The sequence below is a fragment of the Arachis ipaensis genome, chromosome B08 (genome assembly GCF_000816755.2).
Source record: "Arachis ipaensis cultivar K30076 chromosome B08, Araip1.1, whole genome shotgun sequence".
In the NCBI taxonomy this organism is placed as follows: domain Eukaryota; kingdom Viridiplantae; phylum Streptophyta; class Magnoliopsida; order Fabales; family Fabaceae; genus Arachis; species Arachis ipaensis.
The window spans coordinates 1,860,066-1,878,663 of NC_029792.2; the positions used below are offsets into that span (position 1 = coordinate 1,860,066).

The following is an 18,598-nucleotide window of genomic DNA, read 5'->3' on the forward strand; positions in this document are numbered from 1 at the left end:
ATTATTTATATTTTATATGAAGATAATAATTAAAAATCATTAAACCATTTGGTATGTTTGTTTAAATTACTTAACATAATACATATATACCTATATTTTAATTATCATCTTCATGTAAAATATTCGTCTTTATATGAGTGTGTTTATGGAGGCGCAGTATCTCCTTTCAACTAGGTTTTTTTTCTATTACTATTATTATTTTAAATGGTTGGTGATTCAATTTTGTTGACAATTAACAGGTAGGGTTACCAAGTAATATAACAATGTCTAGTTGTCTATTGACAATGGGTCATACACAAACCAGTCATGAGACAATGTACTATCACTGGTATGAGGTGTTTCTCTGAAACCGATAAGGTAAGAATGGGCCTAAATGTCACAATCCAAAGTGCTTTCACATTCTCGCTTGGATGGTGGTATTGATGGTACCTGCAAGAAACTCCAATCCTCAATCCTCAAGTTAGTAAGAGTTTTAACAGGTTATGTATAAGTTGAATGAAAAAAATAGCTAGTGTGAGTATTTGTAGAGTATAGAGTAGGACTTAGCCATCTTTTAGAAATAATTTCAGATGATAATAGGAGGTTATTATCCTCGCAATGCAAAAAGTTACTCCATTTTAAATTGGTTGGAAGAATTGACTTGCTTTTCAAATCAGGTCAGTTATCAAGTTAAGGGATCCGAATTTAGACGATCTAACTGGTCTAGACTCAGTCAAGGAGGGGCAAGGCATCGTATAATCAACATAAAGTCACAAAAAAAACCTAATTCACTCAAAAAATTTTGATCATCTAAAATGGAGAAGTTGGTAAAATGATAAAATAAAGAGTTAATTATTATTGATTTTATAACTTATATGAAATATATGTTTCACTATCTTAATTTAAAGATGATTAATTTTTCACTTTATTATTTTACTAATTTTTTCACTTTAAAAGATGTTGATTCCTCAAAAAGTGCTGGTTGGATAAGTTAGATTAGGCTACTCTATGAACCTCATGAATAATTTGATCTAATCACTCGTTATTTTGGAAGTCATAAATACAAATATATAACAATAATATATGCATACAATGCTTTAAGGGTAAACCCAATGAGTAAATCACATGTGAAGCTAATTCAAAAAGATAAAATTCTATTTTTGGTGAAAAGCATATTCAATTATATGGCGTGCAAATGTATAAAGGGAAAGTATGAGGCAATAAAATATTTATACAATGTGTACAATGGAGGTTTAGAGAGCATTAGAGAGATAATCATTAGTGTTACCTTTTTCTATTAGCTGAAACTTTTGAAATGAGTGGTATCATGATATGGTATTAGAGTGTTAGATCCGAAAGGTTAAGAGTTCGATCCTTAGTGATGTTCATTTTGTAACTCAATAGCCCATTATACACATTGTACAAATAGTCTCTCTAGCGAGATCCATGTATAAAAGCAATGAAAAAGAAAAGGAGGGAAGGGAGTGGCGGGACATTTTCTTCCTTTGGGAATAATCAAAAGGCAACACCAACACCAAACGATATCATAAATTTCGGGACCGTTTTGCAACCTTGCAGCTTTAATTTGTTCCTTAATCCTTCAGTTATTACTTATTATCATCACTGTTACTGTTTTTCCAATTGTACTGGACCATCCTACATTCATTTTTAGTAAATTCACCGATAACAGTTTCACCATTTATAAAAACTAAATCAGAAGTAAAGAAAAGAAAAACGAAAAAACGATCTGAAACTCACGTGGCCTTGACAGTTACTGCCACGACAGCCCAATTTCCCACGTGGGACATGGTCATCAGTCAACTACTCCCCCATAAGGCACAAACCTTCCACCCTCTGCATTTTATTTTTTATTTTATTTAATATACCAAATTCTCAATATTTATTTTTTGTCCTAATTAGCAAAATATTTTTGAAGTATTTTCCATTTAATTCAATATGATACAGATTTCTTCGCCGAATTTCCAATTTCCAATTCCGTCGTATTAACGTCAATAGGCGGGGGCGAGTTGCACCCTCTGACTCTGACCCCCCATTGCCATCTTTCTAAGGTTCCTTCCTTTATTTTCTTATTTTTATTTTTAATTAAATGATTTTACTATTTTGTTCTGTTTTTTTCATTCGCTGGATTTTTCTTTTTATGATTTGATTCCATCTGCAGTTAGTTATTAGCGTGGTTTTGTCATTGTTGTGCGCTTATTCTTCTTTCAGTTTTCTTTTCCGAGCGTAATTTGTATTTTTTTCTTTTCGTTCGTGGAAATTTTGGTTTCAGTATATGGTTTGGATCGCGATCGGAGAAGGTTGATTTTGCAAAGGAGTTGGAATTTCGGTAATTGGAATTGATAGGTTCCTATTTCTCACTTTGAAGAATGATGATAAGTTGATATAGTAGTTTAGTTTTGATTCTGAAAACTTGATCCTGCAACATTTTTGTTTTTTGGGTTTTGGAATTCGTTAAACTCTTTATGAGCTATACATTGAGCTGAATTTGGAACCGTTGATGAACACAATTATGCTGAATTGTGTGGAATTTTGACTTGTGAGTAGTGGAACATGACTGGTGGAGGCAAAGTTTGAGGTTTATTTGAATGTGCTTTGTTTTCAGAGGGGGGTTTGTGAATTCCTAGGAAGATGGGGGTTATGTCCAGACGGGTTTTACCCGTCTGTGGTAACCTCTGTGTCTTTTGCCCTTCACTACGCCCAAGATCAAGACAACCGGTCAAGCGTTACAAGAAGTTGATTGCTGATATCTTCCCACGGAATCAGGTCAACATTTCAGCTTATGTTTCTATGTATATATTCTTATGTAGACACTATGCATGAGATGGTTTAGTTTCTGGGAGAATGGTGGTATGAATTGTTTAAAACATGCTTATCTAAGTATCAATTCTGGGTTGGTGTGTTTATTCTCCATAACAGGTATACTTTTCACATAGTTTTCTTAGCAAACTCTTATTGGGGAATGTTATAAGTAATGAGATTTTTGGTTTTATGAAGAGAGGTAGTGCCATTGGAGGGTGTTATATGTTAAACTTACTAGTATAATAGTTGACAAAGGATTTAAAATGCTTTCAGACGCCGCTTTCACCTTTTCGCCTCTCCCCTCCTCTGGCTGAACTTGAAGATAAGAAAGAATTATTCTCTCATGCACTCCTATATTTTGCAGGTTCCTGAACCGAATGATAGAAAAATTGGGAAGCTGTGTGATTATATTTCTAGGAACCCGTTGAGAATTCCCAAGGTATTAGTATTATTCTTCGAAGCCTTTCTTTTATTTTTTTAGTCCATTTGTTTCATGTAACCAATAAAATCATGACGTGGTTGAGGACATTGTGATCACCGCTTTCAGTTGGAAATAGAAGATTAATATTTTGAATGAGAACACGGTAAAAGAAACATTTGTCGTTTAATATTTTAAACTCAGGAAAGAGTTGTTACTCATTGCATTTAGTGACGTGCACAGTCTCACCTAATTTCAGTCTTGGCATATCTTATATATAAACAAATACTGATGAATCAATTTAGGTTCTGATTTTTTTTGTTATTATTTTTAATATTGAATTGTCATTACTAATTTTTTGTTGTATTTTCCTTGGCAGATTACTGATAACTTGGAGCAAAGATTTTACAAGGATTTACGTAATGAAAACTTGGCTTCAGTGAACGTTGTCTTGTGTATATATAAGAAATTGTTATCATCGTGTAAGGAGCAGACGTAAGTTTTTTATGTAATTTTAATTCCAAATTATGATTTCAAGAAGAGTTAAAGAACACTTTTTATGATTTCAAGAAGAGTTAAAGAACACTTTTTTTTTATGTTATTTTCTTTTCTATTAGGAAGTGGGTCGAGTAGTGTCGGTTTTGGTTCATTTAACTTTCTACTGTGCTACTTCATTTTATTAACTAATAATATTCAAACTATGGTTCTTAACCTTGCAGGCCACTTTTTGCTAATAGTTTATTAGGGATCATTCGCACTCTTCTAGAGCAAACTCAGGCAGATGAACTGCGGATCTTAGGCTGCAATACTCTTGTTGGGTTTATAGATTGCCAGGTATTTGGCAACCTTTCTGACTTCTTAGCATTGAATTCAGTTAGGTTATGATGCAAGAGTTTTGCCGCCATTTTAAGGCATATTCACTGATTTCAACTTCTATTTCTATCTATATCAGTCCAACTTTCTGAGTCTTGCTACTTGATGCTGTTGCCTTTGTAGAAAATGTAGAGTACTCTTTTATTCATATTCTTTGAATGGCTTTAGTGTAGAGGTACTGACACTTCTGAGTTAAAAGTAGACAGATGGTACATACATGTTCAACTTAGAAGGTTTTATCCCAAAACTATGCCAAATGGCTCAAGAAGTGGGAGATGATGATCGAGCTCTGCGTCTACGCTCTGCTGGATTGCAAGCTCTATCCTGCATGGTAATGCTTCTGGTCTGGTTCATTTGTTACCTCCTGCAGAATATGCTTATGCATTTCTGTGTTCATGTAAGAAAGGGTTTTACTTTACTTTATTGATGAATATACACAAGGATCTACGTGTCCTATTTTCTCTACAAAAAGGAGTGCCGTGGGTATACATAGACAATTGAAAACATGGTCATTAGAAGTTTCAATTTGTCTGCTTTATAGTTTTTAAATAGTGAAAAGGGTATGTGCTGGAGGAGATAGAGTACAAACTGGTAAAACCCAGTAATTAGAGCTGAAGAAGGCTAGAAGCTTTGTTCACAAAAATTTTTAAGAATAGTACTTTTAAATCATTTAAATGAGCTAGTGGCTTCCTTGTTCAGTTGTTCCTACCACACTATTCTTCTGTTAGTTTCCTTTAAAGGTCATTCTTTCCTTCTACTGATGCCTTCTGTTCTCACCGCTTTTTCTGTTCTTGACCAGGTGCAGTTCATGGGTGAACACTCACATCTTTCCATGGATCTTGACAAAGTGAGTATTATTTTACACTATTTTTTCAATTATTGTTGATTCATGCAAGCAGTGGCATATAGCTGGGTTGGATTATTTTAGTGTGTCTGTTTTTTTTTTTTATCCTCTAACTTTTGCACTGAAACTTGGGTGAATTTTGTGGTTAGTTTGCACTTGAACCAAAACTATTTTTTTGGTAATCTCATTGTTTTTCTTTTTTTATTTCTTGTTCATTATTTGGATTCTGAGATAGATTATATCAGTGGTTTTGGAGAATTACATGGATCTCCAATCTACGTCCAATGTTGCTGCAGTAGAGAAACTTGATTTACAATCTCAGAATCAGTTGGCTCAAGGATTTCCTAAAGAAGCAGATGGTGGACATTCTTTACCAGATATCTCTACAAAGAATTCTTCCTCGTTGACAAGAACTGAGATGGAGTCTAAGTTGTATGTCTTATTGTTATTTTTGTCCCCTCTTTATTATGAAGCTGACACTCTTGACACCTGAGAGCCTCACCAACTTTACAGGGACACCACTAAGGATCCTACGTATTGGTCAAAGCTTTGCTTGTATAATATGGCCAAATTGGCAAAGGAAGCTACAACTGTGCGGCGTGTCCTTGAACCACTTTTTCATAATTTTGATATTGAAAATCACTGGTCTTCCCAAAAGGGTGTTGCATCTTCTGTTTTGACGTATTTACAAACCCTTCTAGCAGAATCAGGTAGCTTTGGAACATTCAGTGCTATATATTGTCTCGACTTACTTAACAAAGCATTTTCCCACTAGATGGGGTTGGCTACATGGATCCAAAGACGTCATTGCGTCGTGGTCATGCATAGGGATGTGGCAAAGTTTTACATCGGCTGTTGCAAACCTAACACAACCCTTCTCGTGAACCGGCTATGTAAACATAGGCCGAGTTATACATGATGTTCTCTGATTTTGATACTTTCTTTTTTCATGTAATTAATTATTGCATTTTGAATATCAGGCGATAACTCTCATCTTTTGTTGTCCATCTTGGTCAAGCACTTGGATCATAAGAATGTTGCCAAGCAACCTATCCTACAAATTGATATAATTAACACCACCACTCACCTCACACAAAATGTGAAGCCGCAGTCCTCAGTTGCAATCATTGGTGCAATATCTGACCTCATTAAACATTTAAGGAAATGCCTGCAAAGTTCAGCTGAGTCTTCGAGCGTTGGGAGTGATGCATATAAGTTAAATATTGAACTTCAGTCTGCTATAGAAAGGTGTATATTACAACTTTCAAACAAGGTGTGTATGAAATTTTGTTTTTCTTTTTATATTTGTTATATGACACCTGGCATTATTCTAGGGCTATGGTTTTATTGAGTGAAGTTTCTTGGACTCTATGGTCTTGGGGATTGTTAGAATCGAGTGTTAATATAATTATTACATTATTGAAATTGACTTTGTTGTAGCAGTCTTATCAGAATGCTTCTCCTTTTAACAGGTTGGGGATGTAGGACCCATTCTTGATTTGATGGCTGTGGTTTTAGAGAATATTTCTACTTCTACCCTCATAGCCAGAACAACAATCTCTGCTGTCTATCAAACCGCAAAATTAATCAGTTCTGTCCCTAATGTGTCATATCAGAAGAAGGCAAGCATTCCTACATAGACTGGAAATAACATTTCTACCTATTCAGCTTTATTCGTTTATCTGAAGACATAGGGTGTTTTCTGGACTTATTCCAGGCTTTCCCTGATGCCTTGTTCCATCAATTGCTTGTGGCCATGGCTCATCCGGACCGTGAAACACAAATTGGAGCACATAGTGTCTTCTCTATGGTGCTTATGCCATCAATGGTTTCTCCTTGGTTGGACCAGAAAACAAAGATGGCTATGAAGGTACAGAGTAATAGTTTCCGCATTCAGCATGATAGTTTCTCTGAAGCAGAACACTTAAATGGGAAACTGCTAGAAGGAAACACGGTTGCAGGAGTTACTGGGGATAAAAATGCTGTTCATCCATATCGTGGTTATAGCTTTACTCATGCACTAACTGATGGAAAAGAGGTATGACATTTTCTACTTATCAGTATTAATTGTATTATCTTAATAGTGCCATAGTGGGAGCGTATGATATGATGGAGTTCGTGTCGATCATATTTAAATTTTATTGATTCTTCTTGGATTCAATTTTATTACATACATCTATCAGTTGGTTTGGTCATTTATTTTTTCTTGTCCAACAATGGAGACCCTTGGTTGTTCCTAACCATGGGGTTATTCTTTTCAGGATTTAGGTTCTCTTAGATTGAGCAGTCACCAAGTGAGTCTGTTGCTTTCCTCGATCTGGGTTCAGGCAACCTCTGTAGAAAATGGCCCTGCAAATTTTGAGGCAATGGCACACACTTTTAGCATCTCTTTATTGTTTACTCGTTCTAAGGTGAGATTGATGTATATCAAGTGTCATGATTGGTTTTAAATATCTGTGATCTGTGAAAACAACAAAACAATGACACTGCCATTTTGTTCATCATTCATGTATTGTCTAAATTTTGAATTATATGTTTTCTAGTAGCTGGGTTGCTTTTTTTTTTTTTAATTTATTTTGCAGATACATTCGTTACCATAAAAGCCTCCAAGTTCCAATTTATTATGAAATGCAATTAGCTATTTCAGCAACTTAAAAAGAATATTTCAAGTTGGTGTCAAAATGGAGCCTGCATTTAGTGGCAGTGGCAATAATTTTGACAGCAAACTTTATCTTTACAGAAATGAAAAAAAAAAAAATGCTATTCATAGCCTTTTAACTAATCCCGCTAGCTTTAAAATCTATTTATCCAAATCTGTTTTCATATTTTAATTAATTTTTATAATTTAATGGTGATATGAATTGCTTTGTCAGGCATCCAATTACAGGGTTTTGGCTAGATGTTTCCAATTAGCATTCTCCCTTCGAAGCATCTCTTTGGACCAAGAAGGTAAGTTGGATGTACGGATGATTTTCTTATCTGTAGGAAGGAATGACATAAGAGTACTCCTGTCTCCATGGATTCAAGGCTGGGAACAGAGTCATCATTGAATGACTTATTTTTATACAAAAGAGATAAATGTTATTTCCTTTGGAACAGAGGCAATAATGGAATCACAATTTCAGTGTTTTCAAATGTTTACCTTTAGATGAATTGTCCTATTGAGGGTGAGTTTGGTATGAGAGTGAAAAAAGGAGGCAAAACTATAAGGATCAAATTTTCATGTAATTTAACCCATAAACCCCTGCATAAAATTTTATACTGTTTTTACTCTCATTCCTAACTGACCCTGAGAATAATAATTTCTCTGATGAAAATTCTGATTCCTTCCTTACATGTCTGTTAAAGGAGGCTTGCAACCAACTCGCAGGAGGTCCCTTTTTACCTTGGCTTCATACATGCTTATGTTCTCTGCCAGGGCAGGCAATTTCCCTGATTTAATTCCGAAAGTTAAATCATCCCTGACAGAGGCTACAGTAAATTTCTTCTCCGAATCTCTTGACTTATCCTCATTCTATGGCCTTGTTCTTCAGCTTCCTTTCAATATATTTGTATTTTTTGAAAATAATGAGGTTAACAAGTTAAGTCATAAATCAACAGGTAGATCCTTTTCTCAAATTGGTTGATGATATCAGACTGCAAGCTGTTTGTATAGAATCAGAAAAGACCATTTATGGGTCACAAGAAGATGAAATTGCCGCTATAAACTCACTTTCAGCCATAGAATTGGATGACGAGCAGTTGAAAGAGACTGTGATATCATACTTTATGATTAAATTCTCAAAATTGTCCAAGGTAATATGAGTAATATGCTTGGGCTGACATTATCTTAAAATTGATCAATTTCTTTTAGTTTTTACAAACACATTCGTAATAAGTGTTACTTAGGCCTAATTAACCCATTGGTATTATGCATTTATGCACATCTTATGCAAGGTATGTTCACAATATGTGTTGATAAGCTAAAGTTGCAGTCTAGTGGCTTGTTGAGGATGTTTTATAAGCACATTTGCTGAAATATGATTTTTATTTTTGTTTAACAGGATGAGTTGTCCAACATAAAGACACAAATTCTACAGGGATTTTCCGTTGATGAGGCATATCCTTCAGGACCTTCACTGTTTATGGAGACACCAGGGCAATTTTCCCCGCGTGATCAGATTGAGTTCCCTGATTTTGATGAGGTAAATTTAATAATTGATCCAAAGTTGCTTCTCTGTTTATTGGCTTTTGAAAACTTGTGTGCCTAATATTGTGGTGGGTCGTTTTCCAGATAGAGACTTCAAAGTTTTCGATTGGTGAAGAGTCTGGGCCTGAACCAAGCGGAAGTCAGTCTGATCGCAGAACATCACTCTCAACCAATACTGCTGATGTTCTAAGTGTTAACCAACTATTAGAATCGGTAAACATTCACACTATAGTTGATTGGGGACTGTGTTTCTTCTTCTTCTCTCAAACACGTGGATTATTTTGCATGGACAGGTTACCGAAACCGCACGGCAAGTTGCCAGTTTTTCCATTTCCTCAAATCCTTTACCCTATGACCAAATGAAGGACCAGTGCGAAGCACTTGTAAATGGGAAACAAGAGAAGATGTCTGTTCTTCAGAGTTTCAAGCATCGATCAGATGTCAAGGCCATAGTTCTTCCAAGTGAACGGGGAGTAGAAGTTCCCCCTCTACCAACTAAGGTTAGTGTGTTCACAAAAAGGAGTTGATTTTTCTGTAAACAAAAGTTATGGAATGATTTTTTTTCCTACAGTATCTAGGTTCTAGATAGGATTTAAACTAATGAAGTTAATTACTGAGAAATTATATGTTTGTACCGTGCAATTCTGCAGGTGCAGAAACTTTTACAAGATGATTTAAAGTTAGTGAGCCAGGAGCAATCTATTTCACAGGATCAAGTTCTAGTGCAGCAAAATTCTCTGAGACTACCACCTTCAAGCCCTTATGATAAATTCCTGAGAGCTGCGGGATGCTAATGCAAACTATGTTGCAAAACATAGAAGCCATTTTTTCATTATTTGCATCGATGATAAACTAAATGCTGATTATTGAGATGGTTTTTACCATTCTTGCCCAAAGTGTGGGAAATTTAAAAGATATATTGCCTTTTTTTATCTTTATGTTGAGATGGGTGGGGAGAGAGGGGAGGGGGGTGTTTCTTTCCAGCAAATGTATAATTATGTCGATAAATTTCATTATAATTGTCAATATTTAAAGAGATTTTTAGGAATAAAAATGGTTATGGTTATAGGTTGCCACTTTTATTACTGTTAAGCTTGTGTATTTCCCATTTATCTTTTACTATTATAAAGCCTTTGGTGAGTAAGAAAACTGAATTTTTAGTCAAACCGGAAGAATATCGTTTTCCTTCTCTTCTCTAGTGATTAGTGATCACTGATCTATATTTAAGAGTTTGTTTTTTGCCAATGAATTATTTAAAACAAGATTTGAATTTTCTATAAGTGAATTTAACATCAATTCAAATTTTCACATGTTTTTATTTTAGTTCTATAAGAGTAGAGTAAAAAATATACTTGATTTTTGCAGAATTAAAAAATACGGTTTTGTTAGGTACACAAAAACTTTTGTAAATAATGTAAACAATGAATTCTAAAATTGACCCAATAAAGTAAAAAAATATTCCACTCCAAATTACCTCCTAAACTTTAAAATTAGAATAATCGAATCAAAGCAAAAGAAATAATCATTTTATTTATACTTTTCCTAAAAAATAAAATCGAAAAGGTAAATATAATAAAGGGGACCCGTATTTCTGAATGTGATTTGGGTTTGGATTCTTCTAATCTTCTGTACTCTGCTTGGCCTAGAAACAGAAACAGAGGCAACTCAATTCTCTCTCTCTCTCTCTCTCTCTCTCTCTGTTCATGCAGCATCGATCAGGTTCCTTCCTTTTTTTCTTTTGATTCTGCGAGATGCTATCGCTTGTTTTGCACTCATGCACTTCCTATTTTTTCTTTTTTTAATAAAAAATTATATTTCTTTTATGATCAATGTGAATAGTACTCATGCAACCTCTTTTTGCTCTGTTTGATTTTAATTTTTCCGTTTTTTTTTCTACGTTGCTCTTTGATTCCTCGCCTTCATTAGAAGCACCAATAATGTGTTTTGATACATGAAAACGCTTTGTAATGTAAAATTAGAAAGAAAAACAAATTTCTTTCTATTTTTGGGTCGTAATTTGTTTTCATGCTGCATAGGTCTCTCTCTCTCTCTCTCGAGAATTTGTAAATCAGTTAGAGGAATGCGTCATGCTGAATAGGGATTTGCAGGTGCAGCTTACTGAGATAGATGTATTCTGATCACAGATATTTGTAACCACTAGAGTTAGTGTTCTTCTGATGTATCCAACACGATCGAGACAAGGGAATGGTCCGAACAAGCGATAGGATCAAGTCAAGGACTAAACTTTGTGTACGACCAAGATTGTATTGCAGCTCAAATCTTATGGGCAACAAGAAAAGCAAGAACAGGAGAAGGACGACAGCTTTGCAAATTACCAAAATCTCGTGTCCTGGGAATCGGCACCTGCAAGATTTGGATTCTAACGTATGTATCCGCAATCTAAATAGGGTCGAGAATCATCGATGTTATTGGGAAGGCTTTACTGTCGTATAAGTTTCAAGATTCTGTATCATAATCATTCTGATGAAAAGGGGGTGCCACATGAAATTTTTATTCTGTGTCAATTATTGAATTATGTAAATTATATCATTGCAATGACTATTGGAAATCATTATTTGTCAAAACTTGGTTCTTGACTCCAAGTGAAGTTATGAAGTAAAAGATACCTGGCAGGTTAAGCCATTTATGATTAGAGTATAAATTAAGGTGTATTTATTGCTGATCTTTTCCTGTTTCTTTACTGTCTTTTTGTTTTGCAGTGACATTCAAAATCTGATTGTTATATTTTGTTAGGTCTGTGTATTGCTTACTACATTAGCTGTTTGAAACCCTAATGATAGAACTGCTGAACTTGCTTTATTATTTTGGACTCTTGGACTGAAAATTATTCTTCTTTCCCTGACATTGTATTTGATCCTTATGTCCATTTGGTTCTGATGTACATATATTTTTGTGAATCCTTCACCCAGGACCCAGCTCAACATTTGCAGCCCTCCGGTTGAACAAATTTTCTCTATCCTCTTGTTTTGGGAATTTGAAAGCTTCCCCATAACTCTATTGAGGGGTCTTTTGTTTGGAATGTGGTACTTAATAGAATTAACCAAAATAGTCTGCTAGATTTGTCAACTCACAAGTTTCTTTCTTATGATGTTTTAATACAAATAACATATTTTCTTTCATTTGTGAGTTGTGGCATTGCTAGGAAATGCTGCGCCGAAGTAGTATCCTTCTTTATACCTCTTTCCTTTCTTGTACTTTTTTTAATAGGTCAAATTACATCTAAAGAGAAATATCTTTCCTTTTTAGGCTTCATTGTTTAATTTTACTCTTTTTAAAGGAAACCTTGGCATTGAATAATATTATTTAGTTGTTGTATAGTATTGTTGTGTTAGGGTGAGTATCGGCGCAATCGTAAATATTCTACATCGACTTGGAGACTCTTGGTTTAAAATTCTGGAAACAACCTCTCCGCATGCAAGAGTAAGGCTGCGTACATCTGCTCTTTCCGATCACCAACACATGAAGCCATTGATTCTTGTGTATAAGAAGGCCTAAGTAGTCTGCTTGAAAGTATGGTTTGTATATAATAGTTATTTGTGTATATTGCACCTACTTTTATTGCTTTAGCTGTGAATGTTGTTTGATATATGCAGGACAATCATCAACATCTGATTCAGTGGATGTGATTTTATGAAAACTTTTGAGTTCCCCTTTTGATTGAATCTTTGTCCTTGAATGACGTTTTCGCTGGAAGCAACTGATTGTCTTTGATGAATTGATGTAATAATTGAAAGGCAGCAGAGACCTAAATTAATATGTGCTTACACCGGAAAGAATATATTATTTTGAAATCTTGTATACTTATTTCATTTAATCATTTATTATAGCCATGCCATTTAATGTTGGTCGAATAATTGTATTCATTCCTCGATTATGAAACAAGATATTTTAAATTCCGGCGCTGTGCCATCTTTTCTTTATTCACAGTCTGGCTTTGCCAGTCTTTGATGTTCAACAAGGGAGAGAAGGACTGTGAATTGTGAAGATTACGCTGATAGTTCTGAGGCCAAGGTCAAAGACATAGTGGTGAGGTTTTGTACTCTATCTAATGTAAAATTCTGGGTGCTAAGCTGTGGTTCAATGTTATTGGAGCTGCAGATTTGTGGTTTTGTTTCAGAGACCTGCATATAAATCATAGAGAAACCAGATGAACAATAGTTTCAATCAGCACAAGATGCTGTGTTATAAGCGCAAAAGAGCTCTGAAGACTACATCGACCCCTGGACGTGAAGGTCTAAGACCTCTCCATTTGACAAGGGCTACTGTAAGGCAACAATTGATTTCGGAATCAGATGATAAACAGGAACTTGCAGAAGAGAAGGTTGGGAAAGATGAAACAGAAAATGGAAATGTTGATGGCGAGAATGAGATTGATGAAGATGTTGAGGATGAAGGAAATGAAGATGGTGATGATGAAGGCGGTGAAGAAGAGCAGGTTGGGAGAAGACGTTATGATCTTCGAAATCGTCCAGATGTCCGCAGGTCCTCCATGGCAGAATGTAAGATCCAACCGAGATCTCCACAAAGAGTGCTACATCAAGGCATGGGCACTAAGGTTAACAAGGGTGTAAAGAAGGGTGGATCACGAGTGCAGAAGCGTTGTTGGTTAAGGCCTGCATATTCTGATGATTCCCTTATTGTGGATGAGCTGAACCAATATCCTGCTATTCCATGGGGTCATGGGGACAGCAGACCTTGCCAACCATGGCTTTTTGGAGGATTAGACATGCATGGGATAACAACTTGGGGATTAAATGTTGCTGCCTCAGGTTGGGTTCATGAAGGAGATGCTTTTTCCACCTCAGTAACTGGGGTTCAAACTGCTGGTCCAAGCTCTAAGGGTGGGGCAGATATCCAACCTTTGCAGGCCGTTGATAGTGCCAGTTTTGATGATATAGGGGGGCTCTCTAAGTACATTGATGCTTTGAAGGAAATGATTTTCTTTCCCTTGTTGTATCCTGAATTCTTTGCAAGTTATCATATCACACCACCTAGGGGGGTGTTGTTATGTGGCCCCCCTGGCACAGGTAAAACTTTGATTGCAAGAGCTCTGGCTTGTGCTGCTTCAAAAGCTGGCCAGAAGGTCAGCTTTTACATGCGCAAAGGAGCAGATGTGCTAAGCAAATGGGTTGGTGAGGCTGAAAGACAACTGAAACTACTTTTTGAGGAAGCTCAAAAGAATCAACCTTCTATCATATTCTTTGATGAAATAGATGGACTTGCACCTGTGAGGTCTAGCAATCAAGAGCAGATTCATAATTCCATTGTTTCCACCTTGCTAGCTTTGATGGATGGTCTTGATTCTCGTGGACAAGTTGTTCTGATTGGAGCAACCAACAGGATTGATGCCATTGATGGAGCCTTGCGGCGCCCTGGTAGATTTGATCGGGAATTTAAGTTTCCATTGCCTGGTTGTGAGGCACGTTCTGAAATATTAGACATCCACACACGCAAGTGGAAACATGCTCCTTCAGATGAACTGAGAATGGAACTTGCATCTAGTTGTGTAGGATATTGTGGTGCCGACCTAAAGACCCTCTGTACTGAAGCTGCTATTTGTGCATTTCGTGAAAAATATCCACAAGTCTATACTAGTGATGACCAATTTCTCATAGATGTTGATTCAGTCAAGGTTGAAAAGTATCACTTTACTGAAGCTATGTCAACAATTACTCCTGCTGCTCATAGGGGTGCAGTTGTGCACTCTAGGCCATTGTCTCTAGTTGTTCGACCATGTCTTCGCAGGCATCTAGAGGCAGCCATGGGTATTGTATCTGATATTTTCCTTCCAGTTTCAGTTGCATCAGAATTTATTAAACTATCAACGCATGCCTTTGGGCGCGCAATTCCACTTGTGTATCGACCTAGACTTCTACTTTGTGGAAGTGAAGGTACTGGGCTGGTAATTATCCTGTGACCTTTTAATGTTAATTAAAAGTTTGTTGTTGCAGTAGTCAAAGACTGAATATACGTACTATTTACTATAACAGGATCATCTTGGGCCTGCAGTTTTACATGAACTGGAAAAGTTTCCTGTTTTTTCATTAGGTATTTCAGTTCTTGTATCAGATTCAAGTGCAATAACACCAGAGGAGGCATTGATTCGTATATTTAATGAAGCTAGACGAACAACGCCGTCAATTCTCTATTTACCACAGTTTGATGTGTGGTGGGAAACTGTGAGTATATATATCCTAGTTCTGTAATTATGTATGCTTAAGGAACAGAATCTGCATTTCCAAATTTAATCTCATTTGGACAGGTTTTCTAATTGTATAGCTGCTTTAGTGCTGCCTGAATTGATTGATTCAATAATCTTTCAGGCACATGAACAGCTCCGGGCTGTTCTCCTAACCTTACTAGAAGAATTGCCATCTGACTTGCCTATATTACTGTTTGGAACATCATCAGTCCAGCTTGCTGAAGTTAAAGAAGTGCCTATTTCAGTTTTCCCTCATGATTCAGTGTATGTTAAAAGTGAACTCTATTTTACAGCCAACATCAATTTGAGTTCTGAAGTGGGTGTGTTTTTCTTTTGATCAACACATTGGCTGTTTTAGTAATATTCCTCCTCCCTGGAATTTTATTTCTGGTATGCTTATGGCCTTTTTACCCTTGTGACAGTTATCAAGTGAACATACCATCAGCCGAAGATAGGATGTTGTTTTTTACTGATTTAGTGGAAGCTGTTTTGTCGGTCTTTTCTGGGATAATGAACAAGAAACCCCTGGACACAGGATGCTTTTCTGAACTTCCCAAGGCACCTAAACTAGCAAGTGGTCCAAAGGCATCCGAACTTAAAGCAAAGGTGGAAGCTGAGCAACATGCACTCCGCAGATTGCGCATGTGCCTTAGAGATGTTTGTAACAAGTATGTCAACAGCTTGGGAGATCTATTTAGTGTGATTTCTGCCGTTTGAAATGATGGTTGCATAATATGTTATTGCCAAACATTTATCCGGATGGATATGTAGAGCTTGTGTGATTCCTTTAAGTAAACAAATTACATAACTCCTAAACGATTCTTAGGTTAACATACTTGTGGATGCTTCAGTATGCCAGATTTGTTACTAGGTCTATGCAATTCTCAAAAACATTTTTTTCTTAACCTTTTGGCCTGTTCTTGGTCTGATTGATGTCTTAAACTTCTAATGACATTGTTGCAGAATGATCCTAAAGTCCTTAATGGGTTTTGTTTCATTAACCAAGCTCTGAATGCTATCTAAAATACACCAACAAAAATATCTATAAATTGTTTTAAATTGATATAACTGATGTGAGTATGTGACGAATAAGCATTGCAAGTAAGACAAGTGCAACTAATATGTTCTAAATTCATGATTTCTTGGCTTCACTTGGGACATTGTCATCTTTAATTGAACACATAAAGCTTCTCTCTCTGGCTCTCTGATTTCATCTCTTCTGTTCCTGTGGCAGGATATTATATGACAAGCGATATAATCTCTTCCATTATCCAGTCTCAGACGAAGATGCTCCTAACTATCACTCAATTATCCAGAACCCGATGGACATGGTAACCATGTTGCAGCGTGTTGATAATGGCTGGTATATTACACGTTCTGCATTCCTCCAGGACATCGATCTTATTGTTTCCAATGCAAAGGTATGCATCCTGTGGCCTTTAACTTGGCTGGGTCCTATCCAATGTCCATTCTTGTGATGTGACAGTTGAAAATGATTGAGAGTGCTTTATTATCTGAATTTGATCCTTTTTATTTTTCCCACAGGCTTACAATGGAGAGGATTACAACGGTGCTCGGATTGTGAGTAGAGCTTGTCAGCTCCGTGATGTGGTATAAATGAACTTCCTTTTATGATTAGTTTTGAGCTGGAGCTTTTATGCTGATGACCAGTGTCTATAAATGTTCAGTTGTGCACTCACCTTGCTTCTTTTTTTCTCCTCTTTACATTTGTCAGGTGCATGGGATGATCTCACAGATGGATCCAGCATTAGTTGCATACTGTGACAAGATTGCTGCCCAGGGCGGCCCGGTTCATTTGTCTAATGAATTAAGGGGGTCTACATTCCCTGCTACTCCCGTTGTACAACTGGGAACTGCCACTAGATTGAGTGCTCGACTTCGTAATGTCGAACCAGAGGTTAGTGTGGATCAGAGCTATGAAGCATTGAAGCATACTAAGAAGAGTTCTGATGTTGCACGTGGAGGTATGGATAGATTCATTTACAGTATGCTTGTTATTTATGTTCCAATGTAAAATTAATAAATTATAATATCTGGAACTCATTCGAATTGTACCTAATATTAATGGTATTTTAGCTTTCATGAGTTGACCTGAGGCATGATAATCATGAATGTTACGTCAGTGACGAATCTGTAGAACTTCTGGATTCCATTTACTCCCTTTTAGTATTTGGTTACCACTTCTGTATGCATGCGTATAAATACGCTGGTTCCGTGTTGCTTGGTTGCAAATTATCAATTGATTGTTCACTGTTTTCCTTTAATCAAATACTGATTATTTGAAGTTTTCAAAATTGGGTTTAAATAGCAAAAGATAAGTCAGGACAAGACCCTTTACCATCCAAGAGTCAAACCCAATCAACTGATGGGAATTTGCATGGAACGGGTACAAATGAAAGTGTTCATGGTAGCAATCTTGAAGACGCCACGATATCAGATACTGAACTTTCAACAAGATTGCAGTCTATTAAGCAGCTTTTTGTCGAGCGCAGCGACGGTTACAGCATTCCACAGCTCGAAAGGCTCTATTCAAGAATCATGAAGAGGGTTTCCCAAACCAAACTTGATTGTAAGACCTCAGCTGTGAGTTTTTTATTAAACTTTGTTGAGGATGGTGCAAATTTTTAAATTACTGTGAAAAAGGGAAAGGTTCTAAGTTGAAGGTCGCATACACAAATCAAACTAAATAAATTTATTTACAGGCATTCTTTTCCTCAAATCCAGAGTAGCATAGCTATAGGAAACCATAAGATGTAGCTATAGGAAGCTAGGATTATGTCTATGGTAATTACATGGCAAACTCTGCTGCCATGGATAAATTTTACAAGTTGACATTTTTTAAGATATTTTTGTTGTTAGATATTGAAATTGATGCTTGGATAATTTTTTGTTGAAAAGTAGTTTTAAGATAATTCTTTATTTGGATTGTATTTCGTTTACATGGTAAAATATTTGATATTTAGAATCCAAAAATATTATTTGCATACCAAAATCAGTCATCAAAACTAGTTACTAATTATTTATATATAAATGTATTATTCGATTTATTTTTAATGTGTATTTACATTTTAATATATATTTTATACTAGTGGCTGATTTTGATGTATTTATATAATGATTTTGATGTACTTAATCATTAAAAAAATATAATAATTAAGTACTGCGTTATTTGATAATTCGGTAGCTACGAAACAGCTTTTTCTAAAAAAATAAAAATAAAAACATTTTGAA

General features: G+C 35.9%; 3 protein-coding genes across 14 annotated transcripts in view; all 3 read left to right on the forward strand.

Moving 5' to 3' along the window:
- Nucleotides 1-692, forward strand: part of LOC107613561 — a 2,451-nt gene extending 1,759 nt beyond the window's left edge. Inside the window, exon 2 of the mRNA XM_016315626.1 lies at nt 240-692. Within this exon, the coding sequence (XP_016171112.1) occupies nt 240-243 (4 nt within the window). The 3' untranslated portion in view covers nt 244-692. The remainder of the gene's footprint in view (nt 1-239) is intronic.
- LOC107613019 lies at nt 1,858-10,013 on the forward strand. 3 transcript variants are annotated; one of them, XM_016314839.2, is made up of 21 exons: nt 1,858-2,048; nt 2,270-2,343; nt 2,603-2,763; nt 3,164-3,238; nt 3,597-3,712; nt 3,937-4,051; nt 4,293-4,421; nt 4,890-4,937; nt 5,170-5,366; nt 5,448-5,644; nt 5,915-6,207; nt 6,407-6,556; nt 6,652-6,972; nt 7,196-7,345; nt 7,808-7,883; nt 8,283-8,410; nt 8,535-8,729; nt 8,978-9,118; nt 9,208-9,336; nt 9,417-9,623; nt 9,774-10,013. In XM_016314839.2, the coding sequence occupies exons 3-21, from the start codon at nt 2,629-2,631 to the stop codon at nt 9,915-9,917; spliced, it is 2,946 nt and encodes a 981-aa protein (XP_016170325.1). In that variant the 5' UTR covers nt 1,858-2,048; nt 2,270-2,343; nt 2,603-2,628; the 3' UTR covers nt 9,918-10,013. The 3 variants fall into 3 exon arrangements, with proteins under 3 accessions (XP_016170325.1, XP_016170324.1, XP_020964199.1); XM_016314838.2 differs by having other exon boundaries at nt 2,270-2,326; XM_021108540.1 differs by lacking the exon at nt 2,270-2,343.
- Nucleotides 10,685-18,301, forward strand: LOC107613549 (ATPase family AAA domain-containing protein At1g05910). Of its 10 annotated transcripts, XM_021108535.1 has the most exons (11): nt 10,686-10,842; nt 11,160-12,654; nt 13,072-13,170; nt 13,262-15,046; nt 15,135-15,323; nt 15,468-15,610; nt 15,769-16,014; nt 16,581-16,767; nt 16,892-16,957; nt 17,082-17,331; nt 17,676-18,301. In XM_021108535.1, exons 4-11 carry the CDS (start codon nt 13,292-13,294, stop codon nt 17,993-17,995), a joined length of 3,156 nt encoding a protein of 1,051 aa, XP_020964194.1. In that variant the 5' UTR covers nt 10,686-10,842; nt 11,160-12,654; nt 13,072-13,170; nt 13,262-13,291; the 3' UTR covers nt 17,996-18,301. The 10 variants fall into 10 exon arrangements, with proteins under 10 accessions (XP_020964190.1, XP_016171084.1, XP_020964192.1 ...); XM_021108531.1 differs by having other exon boundaries at nt 10,685-10,842; nt 11,160-13,170; nt 13,243-15,046; XM_016315598.2 differs by having other exon boundaries at nt 10,685-10,842; nt 11,160-13,170.

Coding starts and splice junctions, on each gene's coding strand:
- LOC107613549 (XM_016315599.2), top strand. CDS start 13,292: ATGAACAATAGTTTCAATCAGCACAAGATGCTGTGTTATAAGCGCAAA. Junction 15,324..15,467: donor TTGATGTGTGGTGGGAAACT/GTGAGTATATAT, acceptor ATAATCTTTCAG/GCACATGAACAGCTCCGGGC. Junction 16,015..16,580: donor CTTAGAGATGTTTGTAACAA/GTATGTCAACAG, acceptor TTCCTGTGGCAG/GATATTATATGACAAGCGAT.
- LOC107613019 (XM_016314839.2), top strand. CDS start 2,629: ATGGGGGTTATGTCCAGACGGGTTTTACCCGTCTGTGGTAACCTCTGT. Junction 7,346..7,807: donor TATTGTTTACTCGTTCTAAG/GTGAGATTGATG, acceptor TTGCTTTGTCAG/GCATCCAATTACAGGGTTTT. Junction 8,411..8,534: donor CATCCCTGACAGAGGCTACA/GTAAATTTCTTC, acceptor ATAAATCAACAG/GTAGATCCTTTTCTCAAATT.